This window comes from Accipiter gentilis, unplaced genomic scaffold, assembly GCF_929443795.1.
Source record: "Accipiter gentilis unplaced genomic scaffold, bAccGen1.1, whole genome shotgun sequence".
Classification (NCBI taxonomy): Eukaryota; Metazoa; Chordata; class Aves; order Accipitriformes; family Accipitridae; genus Astur; species Astur gentilis.
In genome coordinates, this window is record NW_026060824.1 from 634166 (window position 1) to 652081 (window position 17916).

The 17916-nt window shown below is 52.0% G+C and overlaps 2 protein-coding genes across 2 annotated transcripts in view; one reads left to right on the forward strand and one right to left on the reverse strand.

Moving 5' to 3' along the window:
• The window catches only part of LOC126036843 (electroneutral sodium bicarbonate exchanger 1-like), a 720476-nt gene that overhangs the window by 512166 nt on the left and 190394 nt on the right, over positions 1-17916 (forward strand). The gene's annotated exons all lie outside the window — the stretch shown is intronic.
• On the reverse strand, positions 836-13803 carry LOC126036855 (electroneutral sodium bicarbonate exchanger 1-like; the record flags this gene model as incomplete). Its single annotated transcript, XM_049797067.1, has 22 exons — positions 13713-13803; positions 12861-13007; positions 12259-12394; positions 11882-12042; positions 10766-10951; positions 10569-10657; positions 10290-10447; positions 9824-9911; positions 9172-9318; positions 8908-8999; positions 8400-8574; positions 8130-8263; positions 7347-7592; positions 7137-7242; positions 6059-6220; positions 5221-5334; positions 4721-4882; positions 3857-4108; positions 2975-3043; positions 2258-2431; positions 2015-2158; positions 836-901 (listed from the first exon to the last, which is right to left on the reverse strand). Coding segments are annotated over exons 2-22 (2979 nt in total), but the record flags the coding sequence as incomplete, so codon positions are not given.

Sequence of the window (17916 nt, forward strand, 5' to 3'; positions counted from 1 at the left end):
CACCTTAGGCCAACTGCTCGGACGCTCTCTATGCTGCCCTGCTGCAGAGGGCATCCCTCTCGTACCAGTAAGAGACATAAGAGTGAATTAAAGCCAGGACCCCAAACCAGACCAAAAACCCGGTCATGATCAAGAAGAAAGTGGAGAATGCATCAACTATAACAGAAAATTATTTTGGACATTCCCAGTTTACATTTGGAAAAAAGAGGGGAAAAAAAAAGAGGAGGAATTAGGTATTAAAAGAAGAGCACTGAATGATAAAGCAGTAGCAGTCCCTCTACCACTACAAACCCACACCCCCACACGCACGTACGCACACAGACTTAACACCACCAAACTCCCCTTGACTGTGACCTTCACCTCAGCTTGCTGGTCTAGAGATACTGAATGCCTGAAGCACACCAAGGATAACTGAAAACATCTGCATGGCTTTAATGGGAATCCTCCAACTGAAACAAAGCGCTTTCTCCCTCTGTCTGCGTTGGCACATCCCCGAGTCACGCTCTCACTCCTCTCCTTCAAAGTCAAGATTCCTAAACGTGAAAAGCGGGAGTGGGGAAAGGCGAAGGGGAGAGAAAAAGAGGGAGAGCATCATCAGTGGAAGACCTGCCACCTGCTGCTGATTCAGCCCTGTTTGGGGGACCACCCCAGCAGAGAGGAGCTGGTTTACATGCCACGGTCCACAATGCCTGTTCCCAGGGACAGGCCGTTTGCTCAGCCTTGCCGGCCAAAGCGTGGGAAAAGCGTAGGCGTGCGCCGTCGCTTGCAGAGTAGCACGGTCACGTTCACGTGCAATCCTTTACCTTTTTCCTCCCTGGATTCAAAGGGTTTCTGTCTTCAAAGTGAGAGCCTTCCATACGGTCATTTGTGACATTTCATCCAGGATAACAATCTCAGAAGGATCAGTCCTGCAATAAATATTTTACACAGCAATCCGTGATTATGGGAACTGATGCCACCAAGAGCATTAGCATCAGCAAGAGGAACAGCGGAGCCCCGAGAATCAAAGCTCCGCATAAGTGTGGGGGATTTTGCTGGATGAGGAGTTTTGGGAGGCAAGCCCGGGAGCTGCAGAGCAACAGCTCTGTGCAAAGGCTCTTGCTGGGGCTTAGCCCCGGTCCAGGTTCCTAAGCCACTGCTCGTACAGATCACGCCTGCAACTCCTCATGTGTTAAGTATGAGGATCTCCAGCTACCGTAAAGGCACTGATGAGGCAAGGTTTGAGGGTCAAACACGAGTGCTGCAGCCACTCTGCTTGCGGTCAGAGCCCTGCAATCACTTCCTGCAGCCCTGCCCCCAAATTTGGTTTTCCCACCAAGCTGCCTGCTGGTTTCTGTGGGATGCCCCACAAAGAGGCAAGTGGAGAAAACTCTGCCAAACACCTTCAAGCTAATCTTGCCGGGGGTCCTGGCGCTTGGTGGAGCTTTACCTGTCACTGCTTTGCTTTGGGATATCCACATCACTGGTCTTCCCCACGTTCAGCTGAACTGAACTTGCAGCAGCAGCAGCTTCCATCACCCTCCTGGACTCCTGATGTAAAAAAGGGACAAATCACGTTCTCTGTCTTTGATCAAAGTGGAGATAAGCTGAATGCCCAGCACAAACTTAGCAGTCTGCCCTCCGCTTCTGCCCCTTGGCAGCTATAGGTATTAGTGCAGCAGGGAAGAAACCGTTCACTCCAAAGATTTCGGGGCAGGGGGACTGTGTGTTCAAAACACGATTATGAGCAAATCTTGCCAGCAGCAGCAGCAACAGCAGCATCATCATCATCATCTAATAATAATCATCATAATGATAATGACCTTTGTGAAAAACGACTCGTTTTAAAAATTACACCTGTATTCAAGCGTTCAGCTCACTGCTACTTGAGGAAACAAAGGTTACAAAAGTTACAGGCTATTGGGATCTATTTCGATTGAGTGCTGATCTTCCCCCAACATTTCCAGACAAGCTGTAAGAGAAACAGGCAATCTCACAGCCACACGGAGATGTCCAGCCCCGAGGACACAGCAAGCCTTACCTCTTCTTCTTCTCCGGCTTCATTTCTGGCATCGTCCAACTTCTTCTTCCTTTCTGGCATAAGGTCATCCAGAAAGCTGAGCTCTCGCTTTGAGAAGCAGAAATCCATCGCTTTCCGGACAAAGACGAGAGCCAAAACCTTCATGAATAAGAGGGAAGATGCGGTGAGCTCAGAGACGATGCCACCTCTCACTCCAACACTGCAAACACCCCGCTGCTGAGCGGTGGCAGCTCTTACCATCATGGGAAAGATGATGGCGGCACGGGACACCTTGATGGTCCAGAGCAGGACGAGGCAGGTCAGCTGGATCGCCGTGAAGAAATGCACCTTTCGCAAGGGCACGTGCCGCAGGTAGATGAAATCCGGCTGGTGTTTCGCCGGCATCCAAAACAGCTTCAAGCGATCAAAGAACTGCGAAATAAAAGGGAAAGGTTGCCACCTTGGGACTGCGGCAAGTTTCTGGCCCTCTCGAGACGTGGAGGCACTTTGCAGCATCTCGCTTGCCGTCAGAAATCCTGGATCCCACCGCATTCCTCCTGGGAGCAGCACCCATTTTCCCTTCGCTCCATCTATAAACCGGCTTGGCCCTGAGAGCTGCCCACCAAACGGCAACTATTCCATGCCATTCCATTATTAGCATTTCTCGGCCCACTGAATCCCCCCGCGAGGATTTCCACCAGTGGTAGAAACTGCCTTCCCTTTGCACCAAATTCCCCCGCTTTTCACGTAACCAAACACTGACCTGCCCTAAACCCTGCAACAGAGAGCGCTGAACTTGCCTGGTCCTCCCAGCCCCATATACCTCCTGTGACTCCACCAATCTCTTTTTTACACAAAAGAGTTTCATTGCTTGCTCTGCGAGAAGTTTTTCCCATGCCACTGCTTTTTTCCCTGCTGCTACAGAGACAAAATACCAGGGAGCCAACATGCTGCACGCTGTAAAAGAGTCCGTACCTGAATTCCTCTGAGTGACGACACACCCATGTAGAGAAAGACGCCATAAAGCACAGGCATTGGTATAAACTGGGGGGGGGGAAGAAAAAAAAAAAGTAAGAATGCAATCGTTTCTTTTTCTGTATTGCATTTTCAGTATTACCACCCTCTTCCACAGGCACTGCCTAAAATTGCTTGAAGCTTTCCAGCTTCCATTCAGGCTTAGAGATGGGTCAGATTTTAACCATTTTTTTGCCATTTTGTGCGCACGAGTGAGCTAAGGCTCTGCTTTAGGCTGAACTTGGGAGTTACCTCTCCTCAGAATAATCCTATTTTCCAGAAAGGTTGGAGGAAAACAGGCGATTTCACCCGTGCTACCCTATGCCGCATTCTCTGGCGGTAGAAGAAACACTTCTGCCTATTCTTGGGGCAACAGGCAAAGGCCACAGGCCTCCTTTTAGCCTAGAGACGAGATTACTTTGTGGGAGGAACGTTCAAGGAAGCCCACGGGGATGACCTCAGTGTGTTTAGCTCCTGGGAACGGCTGCTCCCGGGCATTTGGGGAGCAAATTGCAGCCAGTAAAGGGCTGCCTGTTTGAAAGACAGCAGATGTGCTGGTCTGAATATGCTCAACTGTAACCCATAAACATGGGCGGGCCTGAAAGACACCCAAAAATTCAAGCAGTTGCGTTGCTTGCTCGCCTCGAGCACACCAAACGGGGGCCTGAAGGGCTGCAAAGCCTAACCGAGGCTGGTTCCCACCGTGGGTCAAGCCCCAAGGGTTGGGATCACCTCCTCCTCCTCCGCTCCACAACTAACTACTCAGGCCTGCAGAGAGGGGACTGTTTTGCTGTAACCTCCAACAAGCTCGCGGTTGTTGGGTGGTTTGCATTTTCCTCTCACCTTTAACACAGAAGTGAAGAAGACGGAGCAGCCCATGAGCACAAAGATCAGCAAGCCAGTGACTCTCTGCTCTCGTATCCCCAGAAACTTGGGTTGTTCTCCTGGAGCTGAGCAGTCAGACTCTACTTTGAGGCTATTCACGTGGGTGATGGACAGGACGGTCGCAGCCACAAACCAGGGCAGCCCCATCACAGAGCACACCCCGAGCATCACGGCCACCACAAAAAGGTCCAGGTGGTACCCGCATCCTTTCTGCAGGCAGGAAAACAAGAAACAGAGCATCCCATAGCACAAGAGCAAGGATAACGTCGCAAGTCAGACTCAAACCCTGCTCGAGCACAAGTCAACTTCTTCAGAATTCAAAACAAGAAATGGAAACAAGCAAGCGTGTATGCAGGCTTTGCACAAGCACGTGGCATGAAAATCTGGCAGGAGTTCAGAAACAATGGATATGCAGAGCTTGTGCGATAAATACTTCTCCAAAATACAACAACCCACAACCCAAAACCACCAAACCATTTTTTCTACTCACAAAGAAAACTGTACCACTTGGATGGAAGGTGTGACTCTGAGTTATCCCTGGCAGCGCATCAAAACAATTCATTCCCCACACCTGCTGCTGCTGCCATTTTAAAACAAAAACGCACTTCTCTATTGCTCCAAGATTAATTTGCTCCTCCAAAAGGTTGCTCATCTGAACTGCCCTGTCACTTGCTCCCTGCATCATCGTTAATCCAGGAGAGCATCCTGCCACGCAGCCTGACCTTGTCCCAAACCAATGCCTTCAGAAAGCATCGGGAATAAGAGCTTCTCCCCAGACCTGCAGCCCAGAAGGGGCTGGGGTCATCCCTCACAGGCCCTTACCTTCAGCTTGTGCTCCTTCCTGTTCACAATAACGGCACTGATCTGCTGGTCCATAAATATCAAGATGGTGCAGAGCAGAGCTGGGATGAGCGCAGCCAACACCGTCCACCAAGGGTTGGGTCCTATGGGGTTGATGAACCACCCACGGTCGTCTCTGGTAGGCTGCAACAAAGCCCACGCATCAGCATCGTCTCCCAGCCCAGGCACTCCACTGGCTTTCATTTTCCCCTCCCTCCCTGTGTCAGAGCACCTCCCAGCCCTGGCTTCATGTCCCCCTCTCCCGGGGGCTTCAGCAGTGCCAGTCTCCTCTTTGCAAGCACCTCTAGATACTTCCCCTGTAGGTATCTAGTTTTGGGGCCATCTTCTCGTTTCCAGGAGGAAGCAAGGCACTTGGAGGTGGAAGAGGAGATGGTCACACCACCAGCATCTCCTCCAGACTCAGCCCTGCCCTGCCCCGGCATCACCTTGTGGCACCCCCACGTGCCAAAACATCCCGTTACCTTGAACGCATGGGGGACCTGGAGCTTCGGCGATGGGATCCCAACCACAAAGTCAAGGAGCACCATGATGACGATGGTGAGGAAAACAGCAAAGTCGCTCACTGTGGACCGTACCTGGGGCGAGAAACCAGAGGTGAGAGGGGCATGGCAAACAGGGCCGTAACGCGAGATGCAAGAGTTGCAGACATCCACAACATTAAGGCTGCTTAACCAAATCCCACCACCCCTCTGAGCACATGCAGCCTGATCCCTTGCTTAGATACTGCTGCTGTGTTTGTCCCTGTGAGATCTGGGGTCAGACAATAAAAAAAGCTTAATTAGGCGGACAAGGGTTGGTTTAAGTCAAAACCTAAAAATAATAATAATAATATTAAAAATAAGAAAACACATGTCTGACACTACAGCTACACTCACAGCTACAATGGCAACAAGGCACTGAGGCATCCTTTAGTCCTCAAAAGGAAGCTCCTCATTCGAATCTACTTTCCGCTCGAGCACATAATGCACAGAAGGTAGGGAAAAAATCCCCCAACCCCAACCCCCAAAACTTTGGGAAACCTGACTTCCTACTACCTGAGGAGAAAAAAAAATAAAAATAAAATAAATCAACCCCCCAAAATCTTCAATCTGGGGCAGGTCACGAGGCATGTGGGAAATGCTACGATGATTTTGCACTCATGGAAATGAGTGCGGGACATCCAAGCTCTTGGAGAGCTTGGCCTGCAAGGCCAACGTTTCCCAGCTTGACCAAGGCAGGGCAAATACTGCTTAGTGCTCCAGGAAAGCCATTTTGGGAAATGAGTGTGGAGATGGACACTGGCCACCATCTTCTACTTACTCTGGTTGGAAAGTAGCGGCTGGTTTTAAACTTCTTCAAGAAGCTTGACAGGGCAAAGGTGGCGAAGAAGAGGATGCAGCACCAGAAGAACACGTCAGGGGTGTAGGGGCCGTCGCGTCCACAGGCAGGTCCTTGAAACTCCCCACGCAAATACCGACATTCCTGGAGAAACAGAGCGTCAGGACACAAAGGCAGTGCACGTGCGGCAGGGAAACCTCGCATAGCTAGGGGGTTTTGAGGATCTTGGTCCAAGATCCACGACCCTGTAACTGCTCCTGCCAATAGAGATTTATATTTAATGAGCAGCAGCAGCTGAACAAGTGACACATTGAACTACACAGCGGAGAAATGAGATGTGAGGGGACACCATACCACGCACCCTTGGCACATCCTCTGCCTGCCATTCGAGCAATCGTGGCTAAAGAAGACACCAGAGGGGAAGGAAACACTGGAAACTCTTGGGGATAGAGAGAGAGGGAAGAGGGAAGGAGGGCTAAAGACAACCATGGTAGGAAAGGAGGAGAAGAGACAGATCGTCCCTCCCCAGGGGAGGTCTTGCAGAACCTGGCCAAGAGGGGATGAAGGCCACCATAAGAGCCTGCTGCCCTAGGCCCGGGCTCTGCTTCCGGCAACAACAGCCTGAGAGGCTGCTCAGACAAGCAAATTTATGCACGTACCTACAGACAGCACTGAACGAGAAAGCAAGGCCTGGAGTTACTAGGAACCCATTAAGGAGGCCAGCTACTACCTTTCAAGCATGAACTTAAGTCCTACAACTTCTACAATAATCAAACCACCCACTACTTAACCTTCCTCCCAGTCAGAAATACTGTCCTGCAACAGGCTTGACGGGGACACTTGCTACCCACAACGTTGGGGTAGACTGGACAAGGTGGACTCTCCTCCCCAGGACCAAGCGGCTTAAAACCACACGCTACATTTAGGCAAGGACTTTTCCGAGCAGCACTAGCACAGTTTGAAGCCCATCATTCCCTGAAGGGCTCTGACTTTTGCACCAGGCAAATGCCCCTGGACCCCATGGACGCGGCACGAGGAAGCAGTGGCTCGGGGCACTTACGGTCACCGTGAGGTTTTCCCAGGCGATGCCAGACACGTTGATCTTGTTGCTCGCCCAGAAACGCAGCGTTTCGTTGCTGGGATGGGTCGGTGCCTCACACTTACAGCTGGGAGGAGAGAAGCCAAGACAGGGGTAAGGGAAAGGTGATGGAGGTGCAGCCCGGAGCTCCTGCCAAGGGGCAGCAGCTTTCTCAGGGGGAAAAAAACCCACTAGTAGCTGGTGAGGAAGTCCAGCTTGCTGTGCATGTGCACAGGGTAGGTGTCTCGCAGGTGACTCAGCTTCTCCAGAGCCTCGTAGATGAAGATGATGCAGATGAGGGAGGCAAAGGCTTCTTCCGTGAAGCGGGTGACGTAGCACACCAAACAGCTGGCGTCGGTGGCCACCAGCACTATGCACAAGAAGGCGGTCCACAGCCCAATGCACGCCCGCAGAGACAGATAGGAGAGCGTGTATTCCCTGGGAAAGCAGAATGAAACAAAGGCTGGAAAGGCCAGCAAGAGGCCCTGAGCCATGCCTGCCTTTGGGGAAAACGGGGAGCAATTTTGGAGCGTGTCAAGGCTGCGGATGGGAAATGCAGTTTCCATGTACTACTACAGAGAGCCTCGGGGCTGTGGTGCAGGGTGTAGACCCACAGCAGGAGAGGCCAATTATTTAGTTACCACTGTTTAACACGGATCTCGTGTTAACACCTTGGAGGCTGCTTGAGGTCAGGTCCCTCTTGGGCCAGGTGGTGTTCTCCCACATCACCCTGACGCCCTAACACTGAAACCAGCTGGGTTTGCACCCAGTCACCTGCTGCCAGCAAGCTGGGGCTTAATAATAAACCTTATGGCAATAAGGGTGGTTTATCTCCCATCAAAGCCATCGCAACAAAAGGACTGTCACTAAAATCTAGCAACTACCCCTAAGAAAAAGAAAAGAAAAGCATCTTTTCTCCATCACTGCCCCCTTCTGAAGGCTCTCGCAGCACCCAGCTGCGGCAGCCTGCCTTACTTGCAGAATTTGTAGAGGATCTTCTCAAACACCAGGACGGGTCCGGTGCTGCCGAGGATGGTGAGAGGTTGGCCGGCAAAGAGGCAATACACCACGCCGGCCATGGACGCGCCCAGCAGCGACTCCATGGCACTCTGTCCGGGGAAGAGAGGCGGCCGTGAGTAAATAAATCGTTAGGGAGAAACAAAAACCAAAGCCGGTTCACTGCAGCAGGGACTTTGGCCTGAGTTTTACCCTCCCCCATCCCCCCCAACAGAGAGAGGTGCTCACTATGTGGCCATTGGTCGCCTCCCCCAGCAGTCCCCCAAAGGTGATGACAGGGGACATGCAGGCACAGTAGAGGAAGAGGAAGGACGCCAGGCACTGCAGGCTCAGACCATCCCGGAAGTCGCTCCAGAACCACGGGGCTTTCCGCTTCACGTCCAGGGTCAAACCTCCAAAGAGCCTGCAGGAAGGAAAAAGAAGAGAGTCTGTTCTCTTGGAGGAACACGTCGACTTTGCTTTGCTGCAGAAGGGCAATCACAAGCATAGAGTAACTTTCGTGGCTAAAAAGAAGCACTCTCCTTCAGCCCAAATCAAGAAAACCTGCGTGCAACGGTGATGGTTGGGGCTGAGCCCAGCTGCCCAGATCTCCCCCCTGCCCAGCCCAGGGGACCAAGCTGGCAATGTGGAGCCCCTTCACTGAACCAGCTAACCCCAAAGACCTGCTAGAAGGGAAGGTGCATGCTCAGATTTGAGAGGCAAACAGAAAAAAACCCCAAACTATTACAGCTCCCACCTTCCCGTCCGCTGCAGTTCAGGCCCACTGTGTTTCTCCAGCGTGCTGTGAGAAGCACTGTCATCAAGAGCTCCTGGCATCTTCCTTTTTTCCTGTTAAAATGGAAGTGAGATAAAGCTATGGACTTGTAACCACTGGCTTGTTTTGCTTCTGGTCTGGCTCTGTGACTGTGTCAGAGTGGGACCTTGTGAATTTGGGCCCCTGAACAGCATCCCCAGCCATCCTGCCCATCCCCCTCATGCCTCCCGCCGATGTGGCACCCACCTGCGAAGGGACGTTTTTCGGGGGCTCGATTCGGATTGATGGATCCCACTCTCCTGGCGGCAAGACCGTGACCTGATCCAGAAACTCGTCGATGCCAGCCACGAGGTCAGCCCCGTTCTTGGCTTTATAGGCAACGTCACGGAAAACCTGCCAATAGAAGACAACCTGGTGAGAGGACAACCCAGCTCGGATGTCCTAACCAGTGCAATAAGCTCTTGGCTAAACGCAAGGCTTTTTCACCAAAATTCCCTGCTGGAAAGGGCAGGAAATATTCCCCCAAAAGGAAAAATCTGCGCATCACGGCACTTGTAATCATCTCCCCCACGAGGCCCCCGTCCCCCATGGCACACCATACCCTTCTGCTTAAAGAGCAAGAGAAGTTTTACTGGCCCTGGCAATGCCACCACTGGGGACAGCGTGCTGGGGACCCCGGCGAGAAGGATGAGGTGCAGGATGCACCCCGGGCGGGATTTCAGCCTCCAGGATGTGGGGTGATGCAAATCTGCGTGTTTGCTTTGGGGTGAGAAAGAGGGCTGGGCTATTTGGAGAGCTGCGGGCAGCTGGGACAGCAAATCCTCTTCCTCACTACTTCAGAGACAGGGAGAGCTGAAGAAAGGCAAAAATGACCCGGAGCTATCTCATCTTGTCGCACCTCATCCGTCATGATAGTGGCCATGGACCTGCCGATCTCATGGTACTGATGGGCTTTTCCTTCTGGTCCAAGCAAAACAAACAGGAACCTGGGCAAGAAAAAGAAAATGAGAGAGAGAAGAAGGTGTCTTTGCTCCAAGAGCACCCAAGGAAAGCCCTGGCAGCTCCCAGCCCAGAGCGTGGCTCAAGACGGGACACGTAGGCTCAGCGATGCCGCGATGAATTTGAAATTCTTCAAAACAGACGGCAAATGTAATTTGGGGGCCAACTTTCATTACAATTGGCCGATGGGTTTAAAAGCTACAGCAGGGAATGGAGAAATGAAGGCGAGGAGACGTGGGTGGGGGAAACGTGCTTGCTCCCCCTCCCACTAGCCTTGTTCCCTTGGGACACCAAACTGATGCCTGCAACTTGATGTTTGGTTGGGTATCTTTTTTACGGAAGAATTTTGCGCTTCTCATTCGCACCTTGTTGGGATGGGAACTTCCGTCATGCCTGAGAGGAGGACAGCCGGGCTCAGGCGGACAAATGCCACGATGGGCTGGTGAAGGAAATCCAGCTCTCCTACGAGCACGTTGGATGCTTCAGCCCCGGTGGGAATTTTCTTCATGAAGTGCAGCTCTGCCTGGGCACGACAAGCGATTTTCAGGCAATTACCCCAAAAGCAAAGCCCACAGCGCTCTGCAGCACACTCTGCAAGAGCAAATCTGGCCCTAAAGGCGTTAAGAAAGCTACGAGTGTCTCACCTTGCTTAAATCCATAGCTCTGCTCTCACGGGTCACCCCATCTTTAGCTTCCGCAGCGGTGGGAGAAGGACAAGGGGTGATTGTTTGGGCTGGTAGGAAAAAGAAAGACACTCAGAAAGATGGACAAGGAGCAACTGGGACGCTTCTCCTTTGCCTGGGCAAGTCTAATGGGGCCACAGCCCTGCAGAAACCCTCACCTGGCTTGTAGAGGAGGTGCAGGTCCGACTGCCTCTTGCTCACATCAGCAAACGAGCAGACAGCGGGGAGAAGGTTGGTTGTCTTCTCGTTCTGATGGTGGTGCTTCCTCAGAAGGACTTCTCGAACTTGCGCCCGCACGTGCTCGTCAAACTCCGTGGACTGTTCTTGCTGGGCCAGGATCATATCTGAGGATGGCAAAGGGAAACAAAGCCATCAGAGCAGAAACCCCAACAAGTCCCGACCCCCAAAGCCCCCAGGGAAGGCTGTGCCACACAGGCTGCACCCTAATGCCCGCTCAGCCTTGCATAGCAAGGCCTTTTAATAATGTTCAGCCTTTGCAGTGAAAACGAGAATTTTCTTTTGCTAAGAAACATCATCCAAGTGCTTATTCATCATTCCGCTAAGATAAATATTTCCCATTCTAAATAATGCAATTTTCTTGCCCGACCTGGCCTTTCTGACTCTACACGTTTACCCAAATTATAAGCAATCTATAGCACAGACGTTCCCAGTTTCCCGTGCTGATCGAGTGCAATTTGCTGAGCCCAGGGAGAAACATGCTAAGAACGGCTCCGACTTCTCCAGCCCTTGAAAGGGCTGAATGGAGACCTGCTGCCAGTCAAAGATAACTTCTCCAAAGTGGCTTTTGCAATTAACTTCAAGTATCTTCCCCACAGAAATACACTGCTTGGTCATCGCCAGAGAAACTCTGCCTTAAAACTCTTAAATGCTGGATGTTAAGGCAAAAGTAAAACAAAGAATGCGAGGAAACAGCTTGTAAGAAATAGTTCCTTTAAGGTGGTTCAGCTCTTACGCAGACTCCGTATTTCTAAGAGCAGCCTGCTAAGCCCTGACACACACTCCTTTTTGGCTGCAGAATATTCTCTAGTGGCTTCTCCAACTCCACAAACTGCTTTCAAAAGGACCCCATATTGGAATAAAAAAACAGTGCGACTGTTGCACGCCCAGTCTACATCCAAAAACAGCTCATGAGAAAAACACAGTGGCACTTCTGGAAAAGGACGTGCCATTGGGGCAGGGTTTGATTTGGGAGTGAAGAGCACCGTGGTGAGCTGAGCTCGGCCATTCCCGGAGAGATGCAGTGCCCACGGTACCTGCAATCTCTTCGATGCTGTTGGCACAAACGTCCAGCAGCACCGACCCATTGCTGATGCAGCTCCTCAGCTCGGAGAGGCTGTGCAAGGACAGCGTGCCAACGTAGGGCTTGCTCCAGCGCTCGCCGCCGTCTTCCACGTCCTCCTCAAACTTCAGCCACCTGCGGACATCGGGTGCGATCAGCCCCATTGCACGAAAACAGCCCCAGCTCTGCAGCCCCTTTGACAGAGCCACGGGGTGGCAAGAGGAGAAGGCTCCTCGTGCCGCCACCTGCAGCTGCAAAAGCTTCGCGTCCTGGAGAGGAGAAAGCAGAGCCCACGGGCGCTGCCAGTGCGGGGACTCCTCTCCCACCGCAGCCAAAGCAGCAGGGATTTACCTTGCCGTTTCCTTCCACTCGGCATCTCGGCCCTCTTTTACACAGATCTCATCCAGCTCGGAGAACAAGTGGTGAGGGATGTGCTGCTCGTCCTCCTTGGTCCTGAGAATGAACTGCACCCGCTGGGACGGGGAGCCTGGGGGCAGAAGGCAAAGACCCATCCCGTTACTGCGCCTGAACACAGCTTGTCACCCTCACGTGCAAAGTGGCCATCAGCACCAGTGCAGCCATAAACACTGGGCTGGCCCCTCTCCTCTGCGTCTCTCTGGGCTTGCACAGAGCCGTGAAGAAGGAGAAGCATCTGGTCCACCTCTGCATAAGGATGGGCTGCTTTCCTTCCCCACATTGCCATTTTTAAAGCCAGGATCCCTCTAAGGAAGACGAGCCTAAACCCATTATGCATTTAACTGCACTTAAAAAAACAAAAAAAAAGAAAAAAAAAAGAAAAAAAAAAAAAAAGAAAGTAAAACTTGGGAAAAAGAGGGTGTTGCTCAATAAGGCCACTTTCCCTCGGAAGAACAGCAACTCACTCAAACTAGCCACGGGGACGTGCTTGCAGAAGGCCCCAGTGCCCACGTTGCCCCCAGTTTAGCGAATGCCGCGGTGGGACTTACAGTGGTAGCCCTGCTCTGTCGGGGCAGACTCCTTCTCCCGTTCCCCTTCCCGATGCTTCTGGCTGTGGCGTCGGTGATGCCGGTGGCTCTGCCTAACCAGTGGCATCTGCGCGCCCACGTACAGGGTCCGGTGGCCTGCGAAAAAGCAGCGTTTTTTGCAGCGCTCTCGGCATTGCGGCAATAGTTGAGGTGGCCGGTGCCTTGCTAAGCCACGGTTCAATCCCAGGAGCAACGCCAGCTTCCCTTAATGTTATTTTCACTGGACGTCCTTTTTTCCAAGCCTATTTTACTCGAGCTTTGCAACAACACAGCAACAACAAGTGTTGGCTCCGGGTCATCTAAAAGTGCCCTGAAAGTATCGGACCTCTTCTCAAATTCCAGCTTCGGCTGGACAACACTCAGACTTGCTCATTAAGCAGCAACACGAGCTAATTATTTTCAAAAGCTCTGTATGGCACGAGGCGACAAGAGACGATCAAATCAGTCCCATTGCAATGAACTCCAGAACAAAAAAAGAAAATCACAGCCCCGTGTCTGCAGCCCTGAAATGATTCTCCTGACCTCTCCAAGCCAGGAGCAACCTCTGCGAGAAAAAAAGCCGTGAATTATCAAGCCCCGTGGCTACAACTCACACCGTGGCCTCCCGGGAGGCTTTTTCCCTCCGTTTAAAAAGCCATAATAGTAAAAAATGTGACAATAACTGTGTTGCTTTATTGAGAAGCGCGGCACGTTTCGCTGCACATGATTTGACACCCAACAAGGCACACTGGAGAGACTTTGTGCAATGGGAAAACGCGCTGGGCTAGTGGCTCCTCCACCAGGATCTCAGCAGAGACTCACCTTCCAACTCCTCCTTCTCATAGCAAATACTGACAGCGTTGCTCCTTCTTCCCCGGTCAATCACTGCCTCCTCGTCATGTCTCTGTTTAGCAATGACAAGAAGGGAAAAGTTGGGGCTGGGGGTGGAGAGCTCCCTTACGTCCTCCCAGACATCACCCACCCCTGCATCCACGCGAGTCCACGAGCCATCACGCCTCTGCGTGCCTCCTCCTCCTTCAGGCACAGCCCTAAAACCACGGACTTGTAGGAGGTTTTTCTTCCCATACGCAAATAAAACAGCCCATAACATCACCTGTACTGTATAACACGAGAGTCTGGACGTATTTAATACAGCAGGAGAGGGATGAGTGTTTCAGACAAAAAAAACCCCCACCTCCCGCTTTGTTCTTGAGGTTCCTGTCTAAAAAAGTGATTTCCAAAATGGAAAAAAAAAACCCAACCCACAAAACTGCACTTTTGAGCCCCGGCCGCGCTACCTGTAACTCTTCCAGAAGTGTCATTTTGTAACGCCCGTTTGGGTTCATCCTCACGTCAGTCACTGGGTTTTGGGGACAACTGAACCTCCAGGTCAGTCAGGGGCCCGATTCCCCAGGGACTGATGGAGTAGCCCTCACGGGAGGAGCTAAGTGGCACCCAGTGTGCACCAACTCCAGAGACACAATAGGGACCATTATGAAATCACAAGCTATGATGCGGATCCAGGCAGCTATTTAAAGCCACGCACCCCTAGACCCTTCCCGCTTGGAAAACTTAGTGCCTGGGCAGAAGCCAGCTCTGCTTTGAGCAAAAACTCTCCAGAATAGAGAACATTCCTGCATGAGAGGTGTCAGGCTCAAAAGTGTGCAGAAAGAAAACCCTTCACAGGCTCGTTCACCCTCCTGAGAGGCAAAGCCCATTAGCAGCATCATGTTTTCTCTCTTTTTCTTTCTAACAGTAGAGCTGAAGCTCTAGCATCCTGAGGATAACAAGAGGTACAAATACGGTAAGGAAAAAGAATATCTTATTGGATCAATGGGTAGATTCAGAAAAAAACCCTGCTACACAGTAGTTTATCCTGACTGCTAGCTAGAACCGAGAAGACTGTTTTTTCCACTTGGGTCAACAGTTCCGGTGAAACATACTACCTGTCTAGGACGGCTGCATCTGAGGAACAAGAATTAGTTATTTGCAATACAAGGAATGAGTCATTTTGTGTCATGATATTCATCAGACTGCACAGAGAAACAAGAGACAAATGCATTTGAATACCCATGTGTTGTGTTACGTTTTAACCACTTAACATTCCCCAAGAGCTCAAGAAGACAGAGCAGAAAGACAGGAGACAGGTGAAAGCCTAGAGCGCCAGCTAGACGGAATGAAAGACCCTCTTCCTTCTCTGAAGCTTCAGCAAGGCTTCCTTCACCTGCTTGTTCCTCCGACTGTCAATGACGGGGTTCAAACTGGGGCTGACGAGACTGTAGAAAAGGGAAAGAACTTTCTCCCTCCCAGAGGAGTTACCGCTCCCGGGCCCCGCGTACACGAAGATGGCGTTTCCATAAAAGACACCCACCACGGTCGGGTGGGAGCCACACGTGGAGGTGGTTTCGTGCCATCCTGGCACAGAGCGGATGCGCAGATCGGTGGCCAGGCTGTCCAGGGAGCAAATCAGGATTAAGGCTAAAGGGAAGAGGAAGAAGCACACACAAACAGCAAAGATCAGGACTTTATTGGCAGGAGCGGCAGGGCAGGCCAGCTTTGAGACAGCAAGAATTTCACAGGAGAAGTGGACAACCTCGCAGGGGCCACAGAAAGGCAGGTGTAAAGCCAGAGAGGCTTGCAGTGTACCAAATACGAACGCCAAAGCCCACAGAAATGTGGCAAGGGTGAGGCGCAGCCTCCAGATCACGATGAGGGCATAGCGCGGGGGACGGCAGATTGCCACGTAGCGAACATGAGACATGACGGCCAGCAGCACGCACGCTGTAAGTGCAAAGATTAAATAAAGATGGCTCTGTGCCCCACACCCAGCAAAGGAGGGGGTTCTGCCTTGTCCAAGGAGGCTCCTTAGCATATGGGGGACATTGCTGGAGGCGTAGCAGATGTCCGCGATGGAGAGGTGGCAGAGGAAGAAGTACATGGGGCTGTGGAGGCAGTAGTCCGGGCAGATAAGCAGAAAGACAAGTGCGTTTCCCATCAGAGTGGCAGAGCAGAGGGCAGAGAAAAGGCCAAAGAGGCAGCGCTGCAGGGCTGGGGTGCTGCAGAACCCCAGGAGGACGAATTCTGTGACCGTCGTTTCATTCTGCACGCTGTGCTGGAGGTGAGGCAGCACAAACTGCGACCACGGAGATCTGGAAGCGAAGGAGCAAGGAAAAGGAAAGAAAAAGGAGAGTTTTCCTAAGAATGTCAGGTCCTTTACTCTTTACGCTGCAGCTCCCTTCTCCCCGTTTTTCCCTCTGACTCCAGTGAAAGGTGCGTACTACCCTCCCCACGCTGAGCGACGTACATCTGAATTGCAAGCTCCAATCTCTCGGCAAACTTTGAGCAGTTTGACCAATCTCGCACAACTTTGCTGCCTAGCTTGCCCTTGAAGTCTTTCTTTTCCTGGGTTGGTTTTGGGGTTTTTTTTGCAGGGGGTGGGGAGGGGCAGGGTATGGTTTGGCTGTTGGAGGAGATAAAATGATGAAGATTGCAGGTGTCGATTAAGGTGAAGTCAGAACAACTTCAAAGCAGCTATTTTAAATTAAGTCCATATTAAAAGGAATGCACAGTTCACAGAATAATTCCAGTTTTACCATTAAACCAACCAGCATTTCCAAGCCACTGCTGTGTCCTCTTTACCTTCGTGAAATGCATTCCTACTGAATCCTGCAGTTGCTTGATCCAACTCCCCTATCCCAGCTACTGCAGGTCCGGGAAGGTCAGGCAGAACGTCACCTTGGTTCCTGCTGTGCAGCTGCTTGCCCTTACCAGTTTCGCAGGGTGCTGGTCAAGGTCCCTGGGCATCCCCTGGCACTTGTCTCCACGCGGCTCTCTGGTCTCCAAGATCTTCCGCCACTTCCAGGATATTTCCTCCAGCCAGGATCTTCACCTTTTCCTTCCTGGGTCCCTTGCTTCTCTTCAAGATCCCTTCTTCTTTCTGGGAACCCTTCTTTTTGACACCACCTCTTCTTTCTGGAACCCCACGCCCCCAGTTTTCCTAATCTGTCTATGTGAGCAGTACAATGCCTGATCAGCCTCCAAATTAAGGCTTCTCTCTCCTAGCTCTTTACTAACTGTAGGATTCGGGACACGCCACTTTTGATTATTCCAGGTGTTACCCAAATTTACAACCAGCCCACGCTGGCTGCGTGTAGCAAGAAGCAGGCTTCTGCTTGACAGCTCAGAACTCAGTTTCAGACATTCACACGCACAGACCTTGCCGCACACGTGCACCCAGTCACGTGTTGCCTGGTAACCTTCACAGTTTGAGCCGGTTTTTTGTCTACGGCCGGGCTTCAGAGGCAGGGCATGGCCACAGAAGCGCATTCCCCCCGTCAGTCTGTGAAGTGAGCAAGGGAGAGTCAATACTTGTCTGGTGAGCCTCATACCCAGGCAATGTGGTCGAGCCCTCTCCTGTGACAGCCCTGGCAAAAGCCACAGCAGGGTGCTCCCTTGCCTCTGCCTAGGTCACTGGGCTTCCCCTGCCTGCCATTGCTCCTTTGTCCTCCTCTGCGTTTGTGGAGATGAACCTTTAACCACACAACCTAACACCTACAACACCGGGAAAAAGAGAGGCTGCAGAGGGTCCAACGGGGAAGGTCGCCGATGTAGAATGCTCTTTGTGAGAGGCAGCACACCCAGCTCACCTCCTTGCTCCTGAGCTGCTCTATCGGAAGCACTGCGTGCAGGACGCTCTGTTCAACAGGCTGTGTCTGTATCTGACTGCCTTGTCCTTGCTACAGCACCATGTGCTGGGGGAACGCCACGGAGAGCAAGGAGGACGCTCTTTCCCCAGGAGCAACGGAGGGTGCTCAGCTGAGTGCTGCTGCAGGGGCCAAAGTGGGGCAGGCAGGCAGGGAGGGGAACGTAGGAACGAGGGAGCTGGCAGTAACCGGCCAGTCTGGGAGATGCCCGAGAAGCTCGAGAACCCTGTAAGCACAGGACGAGCTTAGAGGAGGTTCAACGTGAGGCCCTGTGGTTAACCATCCCCTCCAGATCTGGACCTTCTCCGGTTCCCGAGTTACCG